This window comes from Barbus barbus, assembly GCF_936440315.1.
Source record: "Barbus barbus genome assembly, chromosome: 1".
NCBI lineage: Eukaryota > Metazoa > Chordata > Actinopteri > Cypriniformes > Cyprinidae > Barbus > Barbus barbus.
In genome coordinates, this window is record NC_136729.1 from 31,556,978 (window position 1) to 31,579,391 (window position 22,414).

Here is a 22,414-nt window from a genome sequence, read left to right on the forward strand (position 1 = left end):
AAATTTGGGCTTTAAAACCATCATATTCTCTCACTCAGCAGAATTAGAGTGGCATGAAAATGAAATGCTTTAGTGGGCGAATGTTTATTTAGAGAATCGGTTCATTTAGATTAAATGTAGATTAGAAATTGTGAGTGGCATATAGCTTTAAAGACTTGCCATCATAATGCTAGGGGTGATGTATGTAGTTTTTATAGACTTTATTTGATTTATATATTACTGTAGTATTTATTAATATTATGAAGTAGCATTTATTTTTAGATTTTCAGTTTTAATTTCACATTACGTTTTTGTTATTTTATGAGCTTTTATCAATTTATCTTTTTTTATTCCCATATTTTGACTCGAGTTGGTATCTCTGTACTGTAGTTGTTTTTAGAGGCCCTGCAGTCTATGGGCACCACATACTGTATACTAGGTCCACAGAGACAGTGTTGCCAGATCAGGCTGGGTCCAACAAAATAAGCTATTTTAAATCACAGAAATATGCCTAAATAAGGCCAAAACTCTATATAATTCCAACCCATGACTGCCCAGATTTATAAAAAACAACAACAAAAAAACAATCCCAAATATGCTAATAATAAGTGGTCATGCCAAAAATAGCTCACCGTTTTAGATGCTTAAACAAGAAGCAATAAAATTGTGTTCTACTTAATGAAATAGAAAATAAAACTGCTTAATTTTATATGTATGAGAGGTTACGCTACAATAATACTCCACAATAAATCAAATCAGGGAGATTTTTTAACAACGTGCCTGAGCAATTGAATGAGAACGTTTTTGTTTGTTTGTCTCATTTTTTAACTACTCTTTACATGTTGCCAGTTTGTCTAAATATAAATTAATTATAGACGTCCAACAAGTAGTTAAAATAACGGTTTTAGAACTATAAAACAAAAAATAGCAAGTGCGAGCAATCACCATGCTGAAGCGGATTCATTTTCTTCTGCTTACGAATCTTACTCGGGCTTAAACATATGCAGCTGTATTACAGCACTGGCCGTATCGAGCATCAAAATAGTGCAATTAAGTTCACCATTCACAGCAGTGACCATTTACTTGCATTTCTGAAAGAAGTTACACTCTTGAAATGGTGTTGTTGACAGAAAGTGAAAATGATGATGGAATTTTTTTTTATACAAATAGTTTACAAATAACTAATTTGGTACAAAAAAATGTGCTAACTTGATATGCTAACCTCCAGAAACATAATATAAAGTCTGAAAATGCATTTCAGGGCCCCTTTAATTTTTCCAGAAATAATGCCTCTTCAAGTCACTAATATAACGTCGGTCATACATATTGGTTAAACATTATGCAAATATTGGTTTGCATTCTTGTTTATCATTCATGGATGCCAAAACATTATTATGATTACCACTCATCAAAATGTCAGAAGTGACTGTACGCACCGAACAAACAATAAATGACAGGATTCACCTCTTTAGACTTTGCAGTGTGTATGTGCCCACATGTGGTGTGATCGCTTAGAAAAGTAACAGCATGCTTCTCAACGAGCAGTGTGACTGAAGGAATTCATTCCTATAGTTCAAACAGTAAAGCATGGCGTTAGCAATGCCAAGGTCATAGGTTTGATTTCCAGAGAATGGATGAACTGGTCAAATGTAGAGCATGAATGCAATACAAGTTGCTTTGGTAAAAGCAGCTGCCAAAATGTAAATGTAAAAATCATCTTTAAAAAACATGCAGGACAATTTAGTTTACAAAGTTAAACATTCATTTTAATCCCTAAATTTCAGTATGAGAAACAGTGATGCACCACAAACAAGTCCCTGAAGAACGAGTTAGAATGGAGCTATATCAATCTAGACTCTCTGCTGCATCAGATTAATGAGTGTTAGTAAGCCTTCTTGTTCACAGGAACGAGAGTCACGAGACCCATGCTGAACTCTCAAACTGAAAGCAACAACAACAAAAACCTGAAAGCAACCATTAAAATACTCATTAAAATAATTCTCTGTTTCAGAGACAACTAGAAACAAGTGCTTAGCAATTAATGTGAACAATCAAAAATTAAACAATATAAACAGAAAACAGAAAACAAGATGAAGGGGAAAAAAAATCATCAGAGACTGAAGGAACCCGCGAGAATAAGCCAGAATATCTTGAGTTCTTGGGGAGGGAGTGGTTCAATTCACAGAGCACAGTCTCGACAGAATTCTGACAAACAGGTCTTGCAGTTTTTAGCATGACTGCGGTCACAAATGCCTTTTCCCGCTCAAAGAACAAGGGCGGCTGTGGCAAACCGTGTGGAATTGCTTTGAACCCATCATTCAAAGCTCTTACGTAACTCAACTCTGCCACACTTTTTTTCTTCTGTCTCCCTCACGCTGCCTTTGTTGTCTCTCCGCATGGCACGGCATCAGAGCATGGACCATTCCCAAACTATCCCAATATTAAGGACTATGGAGTAGCTTCTTACTCTGGTACTAGATAATTCAAAACCTCTGCGTGGCTTCAAAAGACCGAAGCTAAAATCAAAACTAGATCAGTGGACGAGTTCATGCATTCCACATCTTCAAAACAGTGTGGTAACTCACAAGGCATTAAGACCTTTTTATTTTTATTTAATCTTTAGCACTAAGCTAAATCTGCAAACCGAAATGATTTTTGAGCCCACAGACGATTAAGCTTACAAACAACCGCTGAAAAATTGATGAATGAAATCCATCAACTACACAACCAAGGAGGATAAAAGACCGGCCGGGCCGGCGTAGCCAGTGACTTCATCAACCTGCATGCTGAATGAATGAATGCAGAACTGGCGGCAGAATGCGCAATACGATCTGCGGCGAGGTTTGTTAATCACCCACTAACGAGGACACCAGAGTACTGATACTCAAATCTCTAAACGGTTCTCACTGGAAGAAAAAAACAAACAAACATGAGCGGGGAGAAAACAGCAGGTTATTGCAGTTACCCACTCATTCACACCCACAGTGCAGCAGTGGGAATATCAATACATAAAGGATCATCACACAGCCTGAAGCCTCAAAAAAGATGCCCACATGAGCAAAGGTCAACATGTATGACACATGCAACATTGTGAGCTCATAATAATGATGCATCTACTAGCGTAAGCTCAAGTAAAGACCCTCACAGATCACTTTTTTCCTCTACAAAGGCTTTATGCTAGTGAACTTAAAGGATATCTGCCGCCCGTGCTTGTCAATGGGCCTGCGGTGCGGTGAGTTGATCCTATTGCGGTCTCGATGGACCCTCTCCACCAGACCATGGTGTCTGGTCCCTCGCACAGAGTCCAGTCCGGAGGGAAAAGTCCCCTGTGGAGAAACACCTTCTCGGTTAACATTTTCCTCACAAATGCGGAAATCTGTCATAAATTACTTGAATTGTAAAAATGGTTAGTGAAAAGACAGAGCATCCATATTTTTGGAGATGCAGAATACACAAACAAAATACACGCATACATTTTCAAAGTGCCACCATTAGCTTGTGTCCCCAGGTGAATTCACTCTACTCCAAAGTGCTTTTACCTTTCTTGGTTTGGATTCTCATGGCAGACAAAAAGTAGGGATCACTGCTCGATGTCTCAAAGAAGCTTTATTCACAGCAACAAGAGCACTTTCACCTGAAGGTATACAACACTGCTCTCCATAGGGGATAGACACAGACACAGTTCTTTAGCTCTTGGAGCGCACCGCTGTATCAAGTGTACTTGTGGGGAAAGCCATGTACTGAAGGAGTAGGCGAAGTGAGGGCAGACTAAGAGGTGGGGACAAATACACTCTTTGTTTTTTTAAAGGAGAAGGTTTGCAATTACCATCTCTTGACATTGTTTATCTGAGGGTAGAAAAGCAGAGTATATGGCTTGGGCTTATCTTCTCCTAAATGAACATGACTCGCTGGACAGATTTAGTAGACTTAAATAAGTGGATGGAGGACAATTCAGGTACCTGGAAATCAGTGCTGGCATTGCCTATTTGGTTGACATTGGGCAGCGAGCCACCGTAGTACTGCGCCCGGTTCTGTGACAGACGGAGCTGCTGGATCTTCTGGTACTGCACCTTTAATCAAGAGGAAGACACAGTGAATGCACTTGAAAAAGAAAAAAGAATGAGAGTCTGCCGAGGCATTTTAGAACATATGCATTTAACTGAGGTGGAAATTCTTGGAAATTAGTTTGGTTTTAAGTGTACCTCTGAGGTCAAGCTGAAGGACAGTGTGGATTTTGTTGTGCGGCAAGAGTAAACAATGAAAATTATCAATTCTGATCAGGCACAAGCAAATCAGGAGGCGTTCCTTCCTCCTACTAACCAAAGGACAAAATTTGAATCTCAAAGACTGACCTCATTTAGTGATATCAATGGGTTACTACACATAAACTGAAGCCCGTTTTTAATCCAAAACACAGATATTTTTTAAGCCAAAGAACAAAACCTTAGTTACACAGTGCTTAGATGTAGGGCTGTGTAATATGACAAAAAAAAAAAAAACTTGCATCATCTGAATTATATAGCAGTTGTTTTAAAAGATGATGGAATTGCCATTTGATAAATATTTAAAATCTCACTTCGCTGCTAAGGCATCAATGAATTAATTAAAAAAAAGATAAACAAGTACATTCAAACAGAAACAAGGAAGGCAAAAACTACAAACTCAGAAGCAATGTCCAAATTGTGCTGCTAATAAATAGAGCTGCTCTTTAAAGTTGAGATTAAATGGAAGGAGTGAGAGATCTTTTGTACAATGAAATGGATCATTGCGATATATATAAATGTGTAGGGAGGGGATTTATTTATATTCATCGGTTCTTGACTGGATGGAGACAGATCTGAATGCCAACTTGCAATCAACTGTAAAGCCCGGTACACACCAAGCTCTGTATAATTGTGTATGTGACATAAAAAAAAGTCTTGAGTCTTGAGCTGACGTCGACGAATTAGTGGCGATGAAAGCAGACAGCGAGGTCGGCTCACGTCAGCAGCGTCTGGGTCCAAAGTTGCCCTGACACACCAAGCCGACGCTCGACACCCGACGGCCAAGTACGTTCTGTGCCTTTCTCATGCACTGGTTCGCCAGCTGAACGGCCAATAAGAATGATCAGATGGCCCGACTGACTGACGAGCTCCGACGCCGATTCAACATGTCGAATCGGCCAAAAAAACCCGACGAGGACCAACTTCAGCCGACGGCGCGGAACACACTGAGAAAACTTAGTCAGCCGACCGTCGGAAATGGCCAAATATTAAAGATTAAGTGTACGTATGAATTAAATGGTGCTTGGTCAATATTAAACAGTAATATGTAAAAACAATCGTCAGGCCGTCGGCGCCCCTGCAGGCCTTTGTTGTAACGCGTAATCTACATTAGCTCTATTGTTTAGAATACATTATGTATTTTAACAGTTTTGTTCAATAAAACCATATGATTTCTTGCTTTTGATACTTTATTTGAACTAATTATTATTGCCTCATTGCTATTATATATGTATTTTAAGTAATTCTAAAGGCTATTGTTCACTTACATCTATTTTTAGTACCACAAAAAAAAATGTATAATTATAATTATAGGGCCCTATGAAATCCGTTTTATTTCCAAATTCAGTTTTTACCATTTTCATTTTTCTATACTCCATTAAATTTTAATATCAAAAGCATCTCAAATTAATTGATTTTATAATTATTATTATTTATTTTATAATAAATGTGCAGTATTTCTGAAAAAAAATAAAATAATAATATATACAATTTTATATATATATATATAATTATTATTTATTTTATTTTTTTCAGAAATACTGCACATTTACATTTTTTCTCCTAAATAAATTCTGGTAAATAATATTTCTGGTAAATACTCCTTTAAAAAGTGTTTTTTGATTCTAATGTTATTATTATTAGACTAGAACACATGGATTTGTTGTCATTCTTACACTATAATACTGAACTTTGATTTCAGTGATTTGGACTGAGATGGACACTTGCTTCTTGCACTCTGTTGTGCTTTAAAAAAAGGATTTCATAGAAATTTGGATTTCATTTGGTTCAATAAAATATAAGTAAATATATATATATATATATATATATATATATATATATATATAATAATATAAGTAAAATTGTTGATTTTTTTTTAGGGAAATTAATCGTTTAATCGATAAATTAGTCGATAGATTAATCAAAATAAAAATAGTCGTTAATGGCAGCCCTAATATATTTACATGTTATGACTTAAATATTTGCATGTAAGGCCTTTTTTCCTGATTGTTTTGCGATCACATCTTTTGTTAAGTTCAGGTATTAAACTTAAAATTAAAAGAGGATGCGCGTCAAAGTTTTTGTGGAAAAAAGTTTCAAACAGTCCTCGCCTCTGCCGCACACAGTCTGCTAAACGCAGCTCCAGTTGTGCAGCAACGAGAAAGATTGAAATGATGGTGACGTACAAGTGCAGAAAAGCTGTGGATATTGGCAATATCGTCAACAATTCTTATTTATAATCATTACCAATATGACTTCTTATCGAGATCTTATGGTGCTTTTCCACTGCATGGTACGGCACGGTGCGGTTCAGTACGTCTCACTTTTGGGGGGTTTTCCACTGGGTACAGTACCTGGTATTTTTTTAGTCTATATGCTGTGTTCTGTAATGCGTGAACTTCATGTTAGCCTTTTTGAAGCACACTTGCCGTCCAATAATCGCAAAAAGCTTTGTGCTTTGTTACTTTTTAATAAACAAAATATCAGCTTTAAAATTATGCCAAATTCATAACGAAATTCAAACAATAAGGTTTTGGCGCTCTTTAATGCGGACCACCAGCGTACACTTTCAGTACAATACAAGTAGGCCTAGTCCGCGTAAAGCTTGTAAACATTGCACTGTAATAATACATTTAGAATAACCACTCAGTGTCCATAAGCTCATCAGTCAGCTAGAAAATAACTATAAAGAGGAGCATTTTGCTATATATGCGCTATTGCATATTAATATTTTTACTTAATCTGTTGTCTACATGATTCAACTCCTCCTATAAAATTGCATTTTACTAATGAAGAAAAACAGACTGAATGTGTGAAAGACATGACAACATTTATAGGATGCACTGAGGAGGAGCCCAAACTACACTCGGGCTACGTTTACATGTAACCAACTAATCCGTTTGTAATCGGATTGACGGCTCAATCGGAATGAAAAGCCTTCATGTAAACACCTTAATCGATCCGATTGAGCTCAATCGGAATAAAGTGGGTGGCTTATTCCTTTTCTAATTTGATTGAGCGTGCATGTAAACACTCGATCGGATTGAAAACCGAAACTGAAAGGGCAACGCATGTGCAATGACGCAGAAATAGCGCAATGACGTATGATGCGCAGAACTAGCGGTTCATCCTTTTGATAAAGTGTTGTATAAATGCGTGTCCTGTCAATATAAAACTCTCCTTTCACTCGGCAACTGTGAAGTGGATCAGGACAACCTCCCACCAGTCCTTGTTTTGGATTCTCAGCCACAGGCAACCCGTTATGGGCGCGGGGAGGGGCATTTTTCTGAGTAATAAATATGAGCAGCACGGCACAGCGATTAATATGTATATTTATCCAAAAATTTTATTAATTCTGCTGTTAAAAACAAATAAAGAGACAGTGAAGGAGAGTAGTTATTATGTGCAAACAGTAGGTGCGTTTACATGGTGCACTGCAATCGGTTTAAAAGTCCAATCCGAATGAAAATGCTCCATATAAACACCTCAATCGGAATAAAAATGCCCAAACCCAATGAAACTGTAATCAGTTTGAGAGAGGTGGGATAAACCTTTCTATAAACCGAACAAAATTACAATTCTACCATGTAAACGCATTAAACCGATTACTTTGCATCTACGTCATCACGTCAAGAGGTCGATGTCGGCGACGCAGTACATTCTGTGATCTGGGGACACCGAGACTGGGTAATAGTGAAGGTATAACGTTACATTTTTAATTATACAGTTAAAAACACATTAGAATGGAGAATGCTTGCTGTGTTACGGACTATCTGCTCTCGTGTCCGGAGTGAAAAACGCATCAGAAATGAAGTGCAATTTTCTGCTTTTCAGCTTAGAGACAACACAATGATGATAGTGAAAGTATAGCTCAATGAAAATAAACAACTTGACCAAAATTTGCCTGTCATTTGTATTAAATAGATTACAGATTCATACATACATACATAGTCGTCTATTATATATTGTTTTTTTTGCTGCTTTGTACATTGGTTATTGGCTATTTCTTATTTTGTTTCATTACCTGTGTCCTGTCCTGTTGCTGTCTTTCTGTTGCACTGTGGAGCTTCTGTCACTACAACAAATTCCTTGTATGTGTAAACATACCTGGCCAATAAAGCTCATTCTGATTCTAATTCATAATTTCCAATCTGCTTGAATTTATATGTGCTCTCGCCATGAATATTGTACGAAAATACGTTTGTTATGTGTGCTATAGCTCATTGCGATCACTCCCTGTGTTCATAAAGCAACGATCCTTTGATTCATTGTTCAGCAACACTTGGTAAGAAATCGTGCATTTGTTCCATTTAAGTACAGTAAAACTTTGTTGTATTAGAGTACAATTCATTTCAGAGCTGCATTATAGAGGGGCATATGATTTCTATGATCGTGTTCTAGCCATATCACTGAGCACTCGAATGAACGCAAGGGATTCAAATATTAGCCGTTTATTCTAAGCAAGTGCAAGCAGCTATTAAAAATATTAACGTAAATATGGGCGTTTTTTCCTCTGGTGACTTGTTTTCGTTGTCACTGTAGGCTATTAGCGTATCCTAAAATCGAAAGCACAGGCACATGTAAACACCATATCGGATTAGATAACGTCTCATGTAAACAGTCCACCGATTCTTTCAATGGGAATGATTTTAATCGGAATGACAAAAAAGGGTACATGTTAACGTGGTTTGTGAGAAAGTCTATATTTGTGCAGTGTGCGCATGTAAAAAAAAATAATTCCGATTTGAAGCCTGTGACATATAAACGCGCACATAAACCCGATCACTTTATTTAACGTTGATGTAAACACTACATTCAGATTCATCAATCGGAATGAATTCAGTCCGATTGAACCAAAAATTGTGCATGTAAACGTAGCTTCAGCGACCAAGTGATACTTACGGTCCATGATATTGTACAGATTCTGAGTAACAAACAATTCTTTGTGGCAGTATATTTCAAGTTGGAAAAGACATTTAGTTCCCTCATTAAGTGAACCTTAGTTCCCAGGTCGACCTGATCATCTGGATAAAAATGCTGATAAAGTCAAGATGAGACATAAACACATGACAGTATGATTGAAATGTTAAAATATGGGGGGGGGGCTAGTTTGTTTGGTGTGTTCCACTTGTCGGCGGACGTTTGCCTGATTTAACATGTTGAATCGGCATTGGGGGGGCCATCGGAGCAAGTGAGAACTCTGATTGGATGTTCAGTTTAGCAAATGAAACCTAGTTAGTAAATGAAGGCTGCACAGACAGAAGTTTTAATGTTACGTGGTCTTACCCAAGCATTCCAATATGTGAATGTTTTCATAATAACATGAGCCACTTGCGAAGGTTATCAACGTTACTGATATTCAAAATGGTAAGCAAGTGCTGCTTTGTTAACATTATGTCATTTCCTTTTGAATGATGAATATTTGGTTTGGTTTGGTTTATTTATATAAAATAAAAAGAACCTCAGGGGTTACCCACAGTGCTTTACATAAAAGCAAACAACCAAAACACCATCACACACATATAGACAATCTAACAGTCACATATAACCTACTATGTAAATTAACTCACATAAGCTGCCACCCCAAAGTGAGCTTTCAGGAGTTTCTTAAACATTGACAGAGATTTAGCACACCTGATATGTAGCGGCAACTCATTCCACAATCTCGGCCCTATTACTGAAAAAGCTCTATCGCCTTTTTGATGACGAATTGTCCTAGGCACTACCAGAAGTTTATAGTTTTCTGAGCGCAAGGCTCTAGGGGGGGTTATAAGGAATATTTACTATTGATAGCTGCTAATATAGACAGTTAATATGCACAGGCGCAGAACGCACATGTGTTAGTTTGCAGTCAGCTGTGCAGTGTGTTCAGGTGCAGCTTTGTGGTCCAGATGCTGTCAAACAGTTGGCTTGTTCAGTTGAAGTTGGCTTGGTGTGTCAGTGACCCAAACCAAAAACAAAAAGAACTCAGTTCACACTGTACCTGAACTTGAGAGTGGAATTTTGGTTCTTTCGGTTGTAAAAGGCTCTCAGACTTCACTCACAATTAAGTCAAGTTGAGCTTTATTGTCATTCCGCTACGTGTGGGGACATACAGTGGAACGAAATGTCATGCCTCGCAGGACCACGGTGCTACATAAATACAGACATACAAACAATGAAGTAAAAAAACACTATAAACCTATACACAACTAAGTTTAATGCAGTCAAATTGGAAATTAATGTAACTGTGCTTATTCCACTTAAACTGTCAAAAACACAGCCTGTGGTGTCTTAAGTTAATTTAAGTGAACAGTTGGGAGGAAATCAGATGTGCTTCATTACATTAAATCTTAAAATGACAGCAGATTAATAAATCTATGTTGTCTGTGTCCTTAATGTTAATTAGCTAAATAAAGAGAAAATCTTCACTGCTCTTCACTGAAGAACTTTTTTTGGAGCTTTAATAAAAATCAATACTTAGCTAATTACAGTTAAGACATTTGGTTATTTTATTTCTTACTTGAATGCTGCTGTTAAATATGCCTACTGTACCTGCTAGCTGGTGACAGGAAGTACTAAAGGGAGCATTGATGATGTAAAAAGCCAACTTTATTTCAATGAACAGCACAGTCCTATTTAGATGTGAGAAACACATTCATATATCATGCTTTGCCCATACTGGCCTCTACTTACATAACCTCACTCTAGATTATTGTGCTTAAAAAGATTGGCCATAAAACAACACATCACAAAATACTCCCTCACTCACATCACATAAAAGCAGTAAGAAAAATGCTACTTCAAACCCATTGCTGACACTGTTCCAGGCAGACAGCTTAGAAACATGGGCTTGTTAATAAACAAGCACAGATCCTTGCTCTCAGCACACTCTGGGGTCATGGAGAGTCACATCGAGCCTTTCAATGTACACCGTTATCAAAACAATGACACCCCAGCTGTGGAGCAGCACCAAGCTGCTTAGTGAAGCAGAGGATTTCCCTGGGGCAGCTTGCTTAGGCTTATGCTTTTCCTCTCCTGTCAACATCACACATTGTTATTATTACTACAACCTCCAGAAACAGTTTTTCATTATTTTACATTAAAATTAAACTAAACATTGAGTTTCCCTATTCAACATTTTCCTCATGAAGCAGGGCATTAAATTCTCAATTTTAGTTTTTATTGTTAACTTTTACCAATAAATGTGTGAAAGACTGAAAAACAGTGCTGATGTCTAAAAAATAACAGAGACCTTGATCCACAACCAATTGCAAAGGCTGGACATGCCAATGGAGAGTCAGCGCGCCTGCAGCTGGATGACTTTCTGCATGCAAACATGTAGTGGGCTTATAGACAACAAGTGGTGTAACAAAGTTGTGTTTACATTTCTGTTTATCAAATCCTACTGAAAATGGAAAGAGTCACTACGGCTCTGAAAACATCTGGTCTTTGCTTTAAGCCAAATCTCTCCAATACATAAAAACCTGAAGTTGTCAAATCTGTTTCTATAAGCAGACCATCAAATTACATATTCGATTCTGAAACTTTTTCTTGTTTTAAAAAATGACAAAATTAAAAAACAATTAATAAAAAAAAAAAAAAAAAGTGTCAAATGATCCCTTTGTTGATACCAGTTTAATGTGCAGACACCATAAATATAATTAAGCCATTTGTAGGTTCTTAATTTCCTCGAAAAGTATCAAGTGTAAACACTGTGGCATTGCTGTTTATTTGAGTGGCTCAAGAGAAATCAAAAACAAAGGATGCCAGAAGCATTGTTAGTCATTTCATCGCAATTGGTAGTACTGACACATTTTTGCCGCTTCCTTTGGTATCATTGCCACACAGGCAACAGTAAACATTCATTTCATTTGTGTATCATTGCTAACAATATTTGCTAAAAAGCACAATTCTCACAATAATCAGTATTTGGCTATCAGCCCATACTACATACATCAGCCCAAATGATGTATGTAGTACTGAGAGGTTTGTGACAGAACACAATGTTTAAAAACGTATACAATTCAATACGGTTTTTTTAACACAAACTTGCTATTTTTTAGCATTTTCCACCAAGGCTCATTCCATTGTCAAGGCAGATTGTTTGTAAAGAGGTATGATTTTAAACTCTGGTATTTACTATAACACAACCACGTGTTCTTGTGCCCTAGAAGAGAAGGCAGCCAAATAATGAACTGGCAGATCATATTCATTCATTCCCGCCTACAGACTCCACACAGAGACAGTGCGCTGTCTGAGGCAGAGCTGCTCTCTGCTAAAACAATTCCTACTGGTGAAAGATCTAGAGTTAAACCACTACACCTGACTAACATTTCTTAACCCTTCTCTAAAAACATACTTCGACAGCTAAAATAATTCATTGCAGACATCAGCAAAAACTAAAACATAACCCAAACTCTAAACTCAGTCATGCAAAGATACAGTATGCACAAGCGTTTTTTTGTTTTTTTCCCCATAACTCACAGTTAAAGTGATAGTTCACCCAAAAATTTAAATTATGAAAAAATTACAGTTGAACCACTGATGTCACTTGGACTATTTTAACGATGTCCTTACTACCTTTCTGGGCCTTGAACGTGGTAGTTGCATGGCTGTCTATGCAGGATCAGAGAGCTCTCAGATTATATAAAAAATGTCTTAATTTGTGTTCCGAAGATAAACAAAGGTCTTACGGGTTTGGAAAAATTGGAACAAATGATGATGTTCAACATTACAAGTGTGATCATGATGTATTAGCACCTTTAAATGTTTACATGATGTGTATGTAAATGAAACTGAAAATGCAAAGCAGCTCAGCACACTAAAAGCCTCTGACATGGTCCCTATGTTTACCAGGGTAACCACAGATTCTAACAACAAAGAACCCGTTACAGTTCATGTTTAAAATCATAAACTATTAGTGAATCTTCACCAGGGCATGTCTACAGGTGGGCATATTAAATCAGTCAAGTTTTATCACTCTTCATTACAAGGTCTTTTATTGGTGTCTTTGGAACCGCTGCAATCTTTATGGTGAAAAAAGTTTTTAAGATGATTAAAATACTCACACTGAAGAAAAAAAAAGGTTATTTTAAGAGCTGTTCACTGATAAGTTCTTTGGGGAACCAAAAATGGTAATTCTGGTTGGTTGGTTGGTTATTGGCTACAATCAGTGGTAAAGTATTTCTGAACCATGATCATCGTCAAGGTCAACTCTGTATAACTAACCACTATGTAACTTGTGTTGTCTAAGATTTATTTGGTAAGCAGCCATATATGCAAGATCATGTAGAGTCAACTGGTTACTAATGCCAAACAAACAAGCCTGTAAAGCAACCTTGAGTTTTGAAAAAGCACTTTTTAAATGAATATGAAAACTATTATTATTTTACAATTAAATTCAACAAACTGAATAAGATCTTGAAGGGGTCTTATAGATCACCCTGAAGGTGGTTATTTTATAAGAACCTTCCGTTTTAAGGGTCATGTTGAGTTTAATTTCCAATAACCACTGACTGACTGTACATTATCCATTACAAAGTACATACAAATAAACTCCCTCCTTTGCATAGCTGCAAATTTACCATAGGCCTACACAAACTTTAAATTTCTCACACTCATAAAATGTTTGGAAAGATTTTTTACAGGCCAAAGTGAGCTATATCCCCCACCTAGGGACAGCATCAAAGTAACATCATTGCTGTGTCTGTGCTCATTCTGTCTTGTATGTTGTTGATTTACAGTAGTGTAGTAAGTATGGCATCTTGTCTGGAAACAATGGTTGCCATGGTGACTTCAAAATCTATCAAAATCATCTGCACTCAAAGAAAAATTATGTTTGCTACTTACAGCTCAGGCAAAATATAATTAACGATCGATCAGGTGAAGACTCGTAAATATGATTAGACAAATTGAAGGCATCAGCCCTTTAATGATGTCCATATGAATGTGTGCAGTGTGAATGACAGCAGTCAGCCACTGGCATAATCCCTCCTCATGAGCTCGATGTGTCGGGCATTTTACATTCAGAGTGCTTCAGTAGCGCATAGAACAAACTTAGGCAGCCGCATTTGATGTATGAAATCGAGGGAGCGAGGTAATTACCAAATTTGTCTGTGCTTACCCTTGAGACGGTGAGGTCTGTCATGAGCTGATCGAAGGCCCGCGTCTCCTCCGCCTGTTTCTGGTTGTGCAGCGCGATCTTCTCGCTGAACTTCCGCGGGTTGGAGCCACTCGAGCCCGGGGATCCAGACATGGTTGGGCCGCAGAGTTTCGAGATCAACTTCGCAGGGAACTGATTGTTGAATGTTGTCGATATATTAGTCAAATGTTTTTAAATTGTCCTTCCATGTCTGAAAAGCGTGTAATTGTACAGTCCAGATGCTTTAGAGAGGTTTGACGAGGTCGCTTTAATGACTAGAGATTTGCCACCATTAATGAGCTGGAAAACGCGATGAAACCGTATTATTAACAACTTAATGGACTTAATTCAGCTTAAGTGCAAAGTAACGACGATATATAGGAATTCCTTATAACGCCGATATTTGTATGAAGGCGATGAGCCGAATTTGCTAAAAGTTTGTCAGGAAACCGTACATCGCTAAATGTTCAAGTTTCGTTTGGCATCACTAAACCACCTCTTGCTTTGTATCTGGGGGAAATAGGAAAAAATGTGTAATACTGTGCAATGCCAAACATAAAAGCTTAAATATTTCACTTGGATTTACGAAACAAGTTCAGTAACGACTTTAGCTAATTTAGCGAGCTAAATACTTTAGATTCTGACGAGAACAATTTCAATTATGCATATTTTTGTTTATTCCGCATAAATATTTAAGTGCCCACCATTATTTATGAATTGAGATAGACAGTTGGTGATATAACTGTATACATGTGTATAATTAATTGATTTTGCTCGGTCAGGTACAGGATAAAGTCAGCCGTGACAGCTAACGTTAACCAGCTAATGAGCGATATGACAATATTATATCATAACCGAACTGTAAATGACACCCAACAGTTGTTTGACTCTTTAAACGGCCCACTTGTGTGGTAAATTCAATCAATCTTATTTCCTCCAATACTGAACTTAGTTTCGTGAGATTTCAACAAGTGGTCTCGCCAATGTAAAGCTCGTTACGCATTCAAAACTCATGTAAACAGGTCAGCGCGACAGCAAGGTAGCAAATCAAGCTCGGCATCAGACACTCCGCTGTTGTCATTCCAGTCTGAGAAAATATTTAGATGTTACTGATTCGTGAAATCTGATCGTGTCGTCCGCGTGTACTCCTTTGGACTTTCTTCTCCGTGTCCATCATCTAGATCCACCTGAACTGTGATCCACCGACTCGTGACTCCACGGCACACATTTGTTTTGTCAACTCCGATCCCTCACTCCGAGTGAAAACAAGCCGAGGAAAAAATACACAAGCCTGCCCCAAAACTGTATACCATTTTTTCAAAGTTGTGTCCACAAGGAGGCAGTGGAGTTCCCTTAAAGGGATACACAGCGCTATTATTTACTGTATGTTGAAAGTGCCATCAGAAAATTATTAGAAATAGAAATGAAAACTCCACATTTCCTCTGTATTAGATTATGTATCTATCTATAAAACATATCTTGAAATTCTGAATCCATCGATCTGTTCTAATTGTAAGATTTTTAAAAGAAAATATTTTATTCAGAAAGGGCATATTATTGATCAGAAGTTACAGTAAGGACTAATGTAATGTAAAAAAAAATCTTATGTATCACTTATGTATAAAAAATTAAATAAAAACTTCTGAAAGATCATGTGACACTGAAGACTGAAGTAATGGCTCCTGAAAATTAATATTAAAATAGAAAATGGTTATTTTAAATTGAAATGATATTTTTCTAATTGTAATAATATTTCACAATATTACTGTTTTTACTGAATATTTATCAAAACATTAAAAAATCTTATTGACCCCCGAGTTTTGAACAGTGGTGTGTGTTTACAATAAGGCTTTTTAATGCTTTGATATATATTCTGTTCTCTTACTCCCCACCCCACTACAAAAGGCAAGGGTCAACCAGCAAGACGAGCTCTACGAGACATTCGGTGCTGCTTAGCTAAATCACATTCTATATTAAGTAACTTCATTGCTACCTCAATCTCTTCTTTATTTTCTGTAGCTGCTGGAAACATCATTCTGTTTGAGGATTGTGTTACTGAGTACATTGATAAACACATTTAAGATGAGATGTACACATAGCCAAACTAAGCACCATGGGTAAATGGTGAAACAGGGTCTGAGCTAGGATCGGAGGCTCTCAATTCCAGACACATGAAATTATATTTAAATCCACATTATGATCTCAGTAAAATAATAGAGCTATCTATGAGAGTAACTGTCATGACTGCTTCCTGACAACTTCTATTCATTTGTTCAGGACAGTACCATTGACCCAGAAATCTTCCTCCATTGATCATATTTACTAAAGGCTCCGGGCTGAAGGCATGTGCAGACATATGCAACATTTGTTCAGTCTATAGTTCCTTTATACTTAAAGAAGACCTCCATTGTGGCAGTTCTAAGAAGCCCAGCATTATGGGCAAAAGAGATAGGAGGAGGATGATATCACCACTGCTGTCTTGTCACACTCAGAAAAGAGAGGAACATGTGAGAGTGATCTTTGTAAAATACAGCTCTGCAATATCAAAGTGACTTCAATGTTCATCATCAGCTCTAGCACTAGGGGTTTGAATAAGTGAGCACCAATGAATCATCCCAGCATCCTCAATTCAATCTCTGAATGCTACTGCCTGTCAAGGATCCGTATGTGCACCCCTTTTATTGCGCATTTAATGAAGTGACATGCAGTATATCACCTTGGAAATCACCTTTTTGTAAACATATCCTAACTAGTCTGAGCTGCGTTTCCCAAAAGCATCGTAACCCTAAGAACATCGGAGACCCTTTGGCACCAATGGAACTATGATCAATTTAGGATTACGATGCTTTTGGGAAAGGCAGCCCTGAATCACTTCTATAATCTCAATTAGTTAAATGTACCAGTTTTGCATCACATGCAGATGGTTAAAACCCGACCCTCCATACAATGTAAGGATTCAAAAAGTGTGGGAACTGTACGAAATTGAAGAAATCACATATGCATTGCGACTTCAAAAATGACTTTTCCAAAGAGGTGGGCCCCTGCTATGCCTTTAATATTTCAATAATGAGCAATACTGTTACAAGCATGGTCATCCCCCCCTTCTCTATCCACTTTATTTTTATTTATTTTACTTTATTTTGTTTTTCTTTTTTTCTGTGGTCTTATTAGGTGTACTGGGATGTTTTGATTTTCTGCATAACATGTCTGATATAATTGAGACTGAACTATGCCAATGTAGCTGGAATATAAAGGACTAACATGTTAAACTGTAATACTGTACTGTACGCAATGTTGTGGTTCAAAAAAATAAGTAAAAAACGTACCAGTTTTATTTTAATCATATTTATATACTATTGTAGTATTTAATATTTTGAATTAGCTTTTAAGTTTATATTTTTCGTTTTCAATTTAAGTTTTAGTAATTTTATGTGCTTGTCATTTTTATTTTTTATTATATATTTTATATTATATTTTTAGTAATATTACTTCAACTTAAAAGTTATTTTATTTCAGTTAGTTGCCAAGTCAACATTTCTATGCAGTTACATTTTTAATCAAATATTTATTTTCTTTTATTTCAGTTTTTAACGATTAATAAAAACTGTTTTAAATAGTTTTCTCATAAATAAATACAAATTGTTAAAACAATTAAATGGGCCTTTTCTTTTTCTACTTATTAACAGAAACACCAGTGTGAACAGGTGAACTGCAATATTACAGCAAACTGCTTTTCACAATGTATTATCTTTGTTCAGAGAGTTCTAATGGTACCACAGAGTGGCACAAAGTCACTTTCCAGAGCACTTTTGTTCAACGTTCCTTGCTGGTGGAATGATATTCCTTATACCCATCCAGAATGCCCAATCCCTGACAATGTTCAATATTCAATTCATATTCAGTCTCTTCTGTCAACATTTGATTGCATCCTGTGCATAATAATATTAATAATAATAATAAAAAAAACCTTTGCTTTCACTTTTCCTTAGTCCCTCCCAGTTCATGCATGTACTAATCTAAATGATGTCTGAAATGTTGTATTAATAGCACTTCCTGTGTTAATTTGCCTCTTTACGATGAATCGCTTATTGCATTCAGCAATTATAAGTTGCTTTGGACAAAAGCATCTGTAATGTAAATGCAAGTGCAAACAATTTAAACGTCAAGATATTATACCAGATTTTTACCTTTACACAACAAAGCAGCTATATAATATAGAGCAAAACAAAATTAATAGCTAAGCCTAATCATTTGTACCACTCAAAAATTAAAATAGAAGGACGACGTTAATGCGTGGAAGCTTCCGAACAATAGGATATACTGTGGTTTTCATTTATACAATCCGAATTCCGGAAATGTTGGGATGTTTTTTAAATTTGAATAAAATGAAAACTAAAAGACTTTCAAATCACATGAGCCATATTTTATTCACAATAGAACACAAATGTTTAGACAGAGAAATTTTACACCTTTATCCACTAAATGAGCTCATTTCAAATTTGATGCCTGCTACACGTCTCAAAAAAGTTGGCACGGGGGCAACAAAGGGCTGAAAAAGCAATACATTTTGAAAAGATTCAGCTGGGAGAACATCTAGCAAGTTAATTGATATCAGGTCTGTAACATCATTAGCTATAAAAGGAATGTCTTAGAGTCTCTCAGAAGAAAAGATGGGCAGAGGCTCTCCAATCTGTGAAAGAGTGCGTAAAAAGATTGTGGAATACTTTAAAAAACAATGTTCCTCAATGTCAAATTGCAAATTCTGTGCAAATCTCATCATCTACAGTGCATAACATCAAAAGATTCAGAGAAACTGGAGAAATCTCTGTGTGTAAGGGACAAGGCTGAAGACCTTTGTTGGATGCTCGTGGTCTTCGGGCTCTAAGACGACGCTGCATCACTCATCGGCATGATTCGGTCATTGACATTACTAAATGGGCCCAGGAATACTTCCAGAAACCACTATCGGTAAACATGAAAGGTATATAAAGGATTTTGAGCAACATATGCTCCCCTCCAGATGACGTCTATTTCAGGGAAGGCCTTGTGTATTTCAGCAGGACAATGCAAAAGCACATACTGCAGCTATTACAACAGCATGGCTTCATAGTAGAAGAGTCCAGGTGCTGAATTGGCCTGCCTGCAGTCCAGATCTTTCACCTATAGAGGACATTTGGCACATCTTTAAATGAAAAATGCATAAGATGACCACGAACTCTTCAGCAGCAGGAAACCTATATCAGGCAAGAATGGGACCAAATTCCAACACCAAAACTCCAGAAACTCATAACCTCAATGCCAAGATGTCATCAAACTGCTTTAAAAAGAGGAGATGCTACACCATGGTAAACATGACCCCGTCCCAATTATTTTGAGACCTGTAGCAGGCATCAAATTTGAAATGATCTTATTTTGTGCATAAAATTGTAAAATTTCTCAGTTTAAACATTTATGTTATCTATGTTCTATTGTGAACAAAATATTGGCTCATGTGATTTTAAATTCTTTGAGTTTTCATTTTAATCAAATTTAAAAAATGTCCTATCATTTCTGGAATTCGGGTTGTATATCTTAATAGCTTTAGCAGTATTTATATATATATACATATTTACACAAAGTAAATACTGCTTTGACTGAGGCCAAAGAATATCAGGTTTCACAGAATTTTTTACCATATGAAACACTGGACAGTAAAATTTATCATCCTGTCACCATTTTCTGATCAGCGTCTTGGTGTACTTTACGGTTAATGGTAACATTAGAAAAAATACACACCTTCATACAGCTTTATAAAACATTTAAATAGAAAATGAAATAGAAAAAGTGCAGCTTTGTTTTAAAGGTACAGTAATTGAGAACATCTCAGCCACCAGAACAGTTGAAATAAGTTCTGCTCTATAACCTGAGACTTTAATGAATGAATTCTGTTACAGCTTGAAAGGTTTTTCTAAGAAAATGAAAAGAAAATGTGTCTGTACATCTTTTAAATTTGATAATGAATCTGTTTATTATATCATCACTGCATTTTCTCAACATAATGAGTGTATAAACCAGCATCACTAATCAGTAAAAATATGTAACCATTATTTAACCATTACATTTTGTATAAGAGAAATTATTGGTAACAACAGACAATGAGATGGACTGACATTATAGGCACGATGTCTTGACATGATAAGGCTTCTCCACAAATTTTCCCAACGATTTATTCAAGTTAAGGCACCTTTAAAAAATGGACACAAGTCTGCAAAAATTAGAGGGACGTAAACGTAAAACTCATCCAGCATGCAGTGTCCAAATGCTCTGGAAAAAAAAAAAAGTGTCATCATTTTTCAACCAGCCAATGAAGTATACCTATTCATTGCTTTTTTTTTTTTTTTTTTTTCAAATAAAGAAACAAAAATTGCTCTGATAAATATATTTTCGTAACATTTAGATGAATGTGGCTATAACACTCATCACTCTCCTACACGATAGGGATACTTAGAAACAATTTTAAAATTGTTTCGCCCTAAGAATAGATTAGGTAATAAAAATGTTCATTTTACATATAACATATACAGTATTCAAAGCTCATGCAAGCACAGTTTGCAAAAGATCAAAGCAAACTACTATTGATACTCTTTTGGACACTTACATCTCAGTAAAAACAGAAAACAGTCAACCGTTACATATCCAGAAGCTACAGGTTGGTGGTCTACGACAAATTTAATAATGTACATTCAAGGAATCTATCCTTCAAGAAAGGCACAAAAGGCATACTCAGAGTAGTGCAGGAAAGACATTTAAACTTTAAAGAGGAATGTGGTCTGGGCTTCACTTTGTATGAAACAGTCTGTCAAGTCCCTCTGAGTTTCTATTTGCCGTAGAACTTCTTGTTGAGCAGGAAAACGAGGAGGTTAACATTTACAGTAGCTCGATCGAACAGCTTCATCACTGCCACCCCCTCGTACTGCAACTGGAGTAGGTCCTGGTATTAAAGACATCAAAAAAAATTGTTAACACTTATTATAGGGGCCAATTCTCAATAATAACTTGTTGCTTATTAGCATGTCTATTATTAACATATTGGCTGTTTATTAGTACTTATAAAGCACATATTCTGCATGACCATATTCTACATCCCTAATCCTACCAATATCTTAACAACTACCTTACTAACTATTAATAAGCAGCAAATTAGGAGTTTGAGGCAAAAGTCATAGTAAATGGTCTTTTAATATTGAGAACTGGACCTTAAAATAAAGTGACCAAAATTACATATACAATTCTTTAAAAAAAAAAAAAAAAACATTCCTTTGAACTTGCATGAGATACAGAGACTAAAATAATCAAGAGAAGAACTTTCACCTGGTATTCTAACATTAATGTCTCCAAATGGACTCCCATAAGTTTAGCTTTCACCTCAAACACGCCTACAACCTCAGATGGTGAGATCTCGAAAATTACATTCTTATACCTGTAAAATAGGAAACAAGCACATTATTACAGGAAATGCAGATACATAAGCATGTAGTATTATAAAGGCATGAACAGATGAACTTAAAAACATGACCAGAAGTTGAAACTCACTGATTTGGCTGCAGATCCTCGATTTCAATAAGCACTCCCTTCTCATGCAGACGGGCTGCTGTGTACTTCTGCGATACCTGCTTACTCTTCTTCGCCTTATTGGCTCCAGGTTTCTTGGAAACTCTGTGTGTGAAGCAATGGCATTTTCCATGACTGTAAGCTAAGAGCTCAACAGCAATTATTCAATCAGAGATAACAACATGAACTGAACTGGACAGTAAATACTCCAAAACGTTCGTCACTCACTTGCCCTTGCTGGCTAAATTGTCCATGCAGGTCTTAATGTATTGATTGTAGTAGTCGATCTGCACATTGTAGAAATTTGTCTTGGAGTTAAGAGCAGCATTAGTCTGCTGAAGCTTCACCAATTCTGCCTTTCGCCGCTGACGGTATCGCCTCTGGTTCCGGATGTCCTACAAACATCAACAAATAAATCACGATGCATAATGGCGCATTTGAAGTTTCGTATTCATATACA

The 22,414-nt window shown here is 36.5% G+C and overlaps 2 protein-coding genes across 5 annotated transcripts in view; both read right to left on the minus strand.

The window, feature by feature from the left end:
- LOC306876282 (CREB-regulated transcription coactivator 3-like) overlaps positions 1-15,695 on the minus strand; it is a 53,819-nt gene extending 38,124 nt beyond the window's left edge. For all 4 annotated transcript variants that reach the window (XM_079427320.1, XM_079427318.1, XM_079427321.1 and 1 more), the window contains exons 1-3: positions 14,347-15,695; positions 3,939-4,049; positions 3,177-3,305 (exon numbers count right to left, since the gene is read on the minus strand). In XM_079427320.1, coding sequence (XP_079283446.1) covers positions 3,177-3,305; positions 3,939-4,049; positions 14,347-14,478 — 372 coding nt within the window. In that variant the 5' untranslated portion in view covers positions 14,479-15,695. The remainder of the gene's footprint in view (positions 1-3,176; positions 3,306-3,938; positions 4,050-14,346) is intronic.
- Positions 15,696-20,349: 4,654 nt separating this feature from the next.
- LOC306885183 (ras GTPase-activating-like protein IQGAP1) overlaps positions 20,350-22,414 on the minus strand; it is a 51,059-nt gene continuing 48,994 nt past the window's right edge. The window contains exons 34-37 of the mRNA XM_079441558.1: positions 22,183-22,349; positions 21,937-22,059; positions 21,715-21,823; positions 20,350-21,334 (exon numbers count right to left, since the gene is read on the minus strand). Of these exons, the coding sequence (XP_079297684.1) occupies positions 21,221-21,334; positions 21,715-21,823; positions 21,937-22,059; positions 22,183-22,349 (513 nt within the window). The 3' untranslated portion in view covers positions 20,350-21,220. The remainder of the gene's footprint in view (positions 21,335-21,714; positions 21,824-21,936; positions 22,060-22,182; positions 22,350-22,414) is intronic.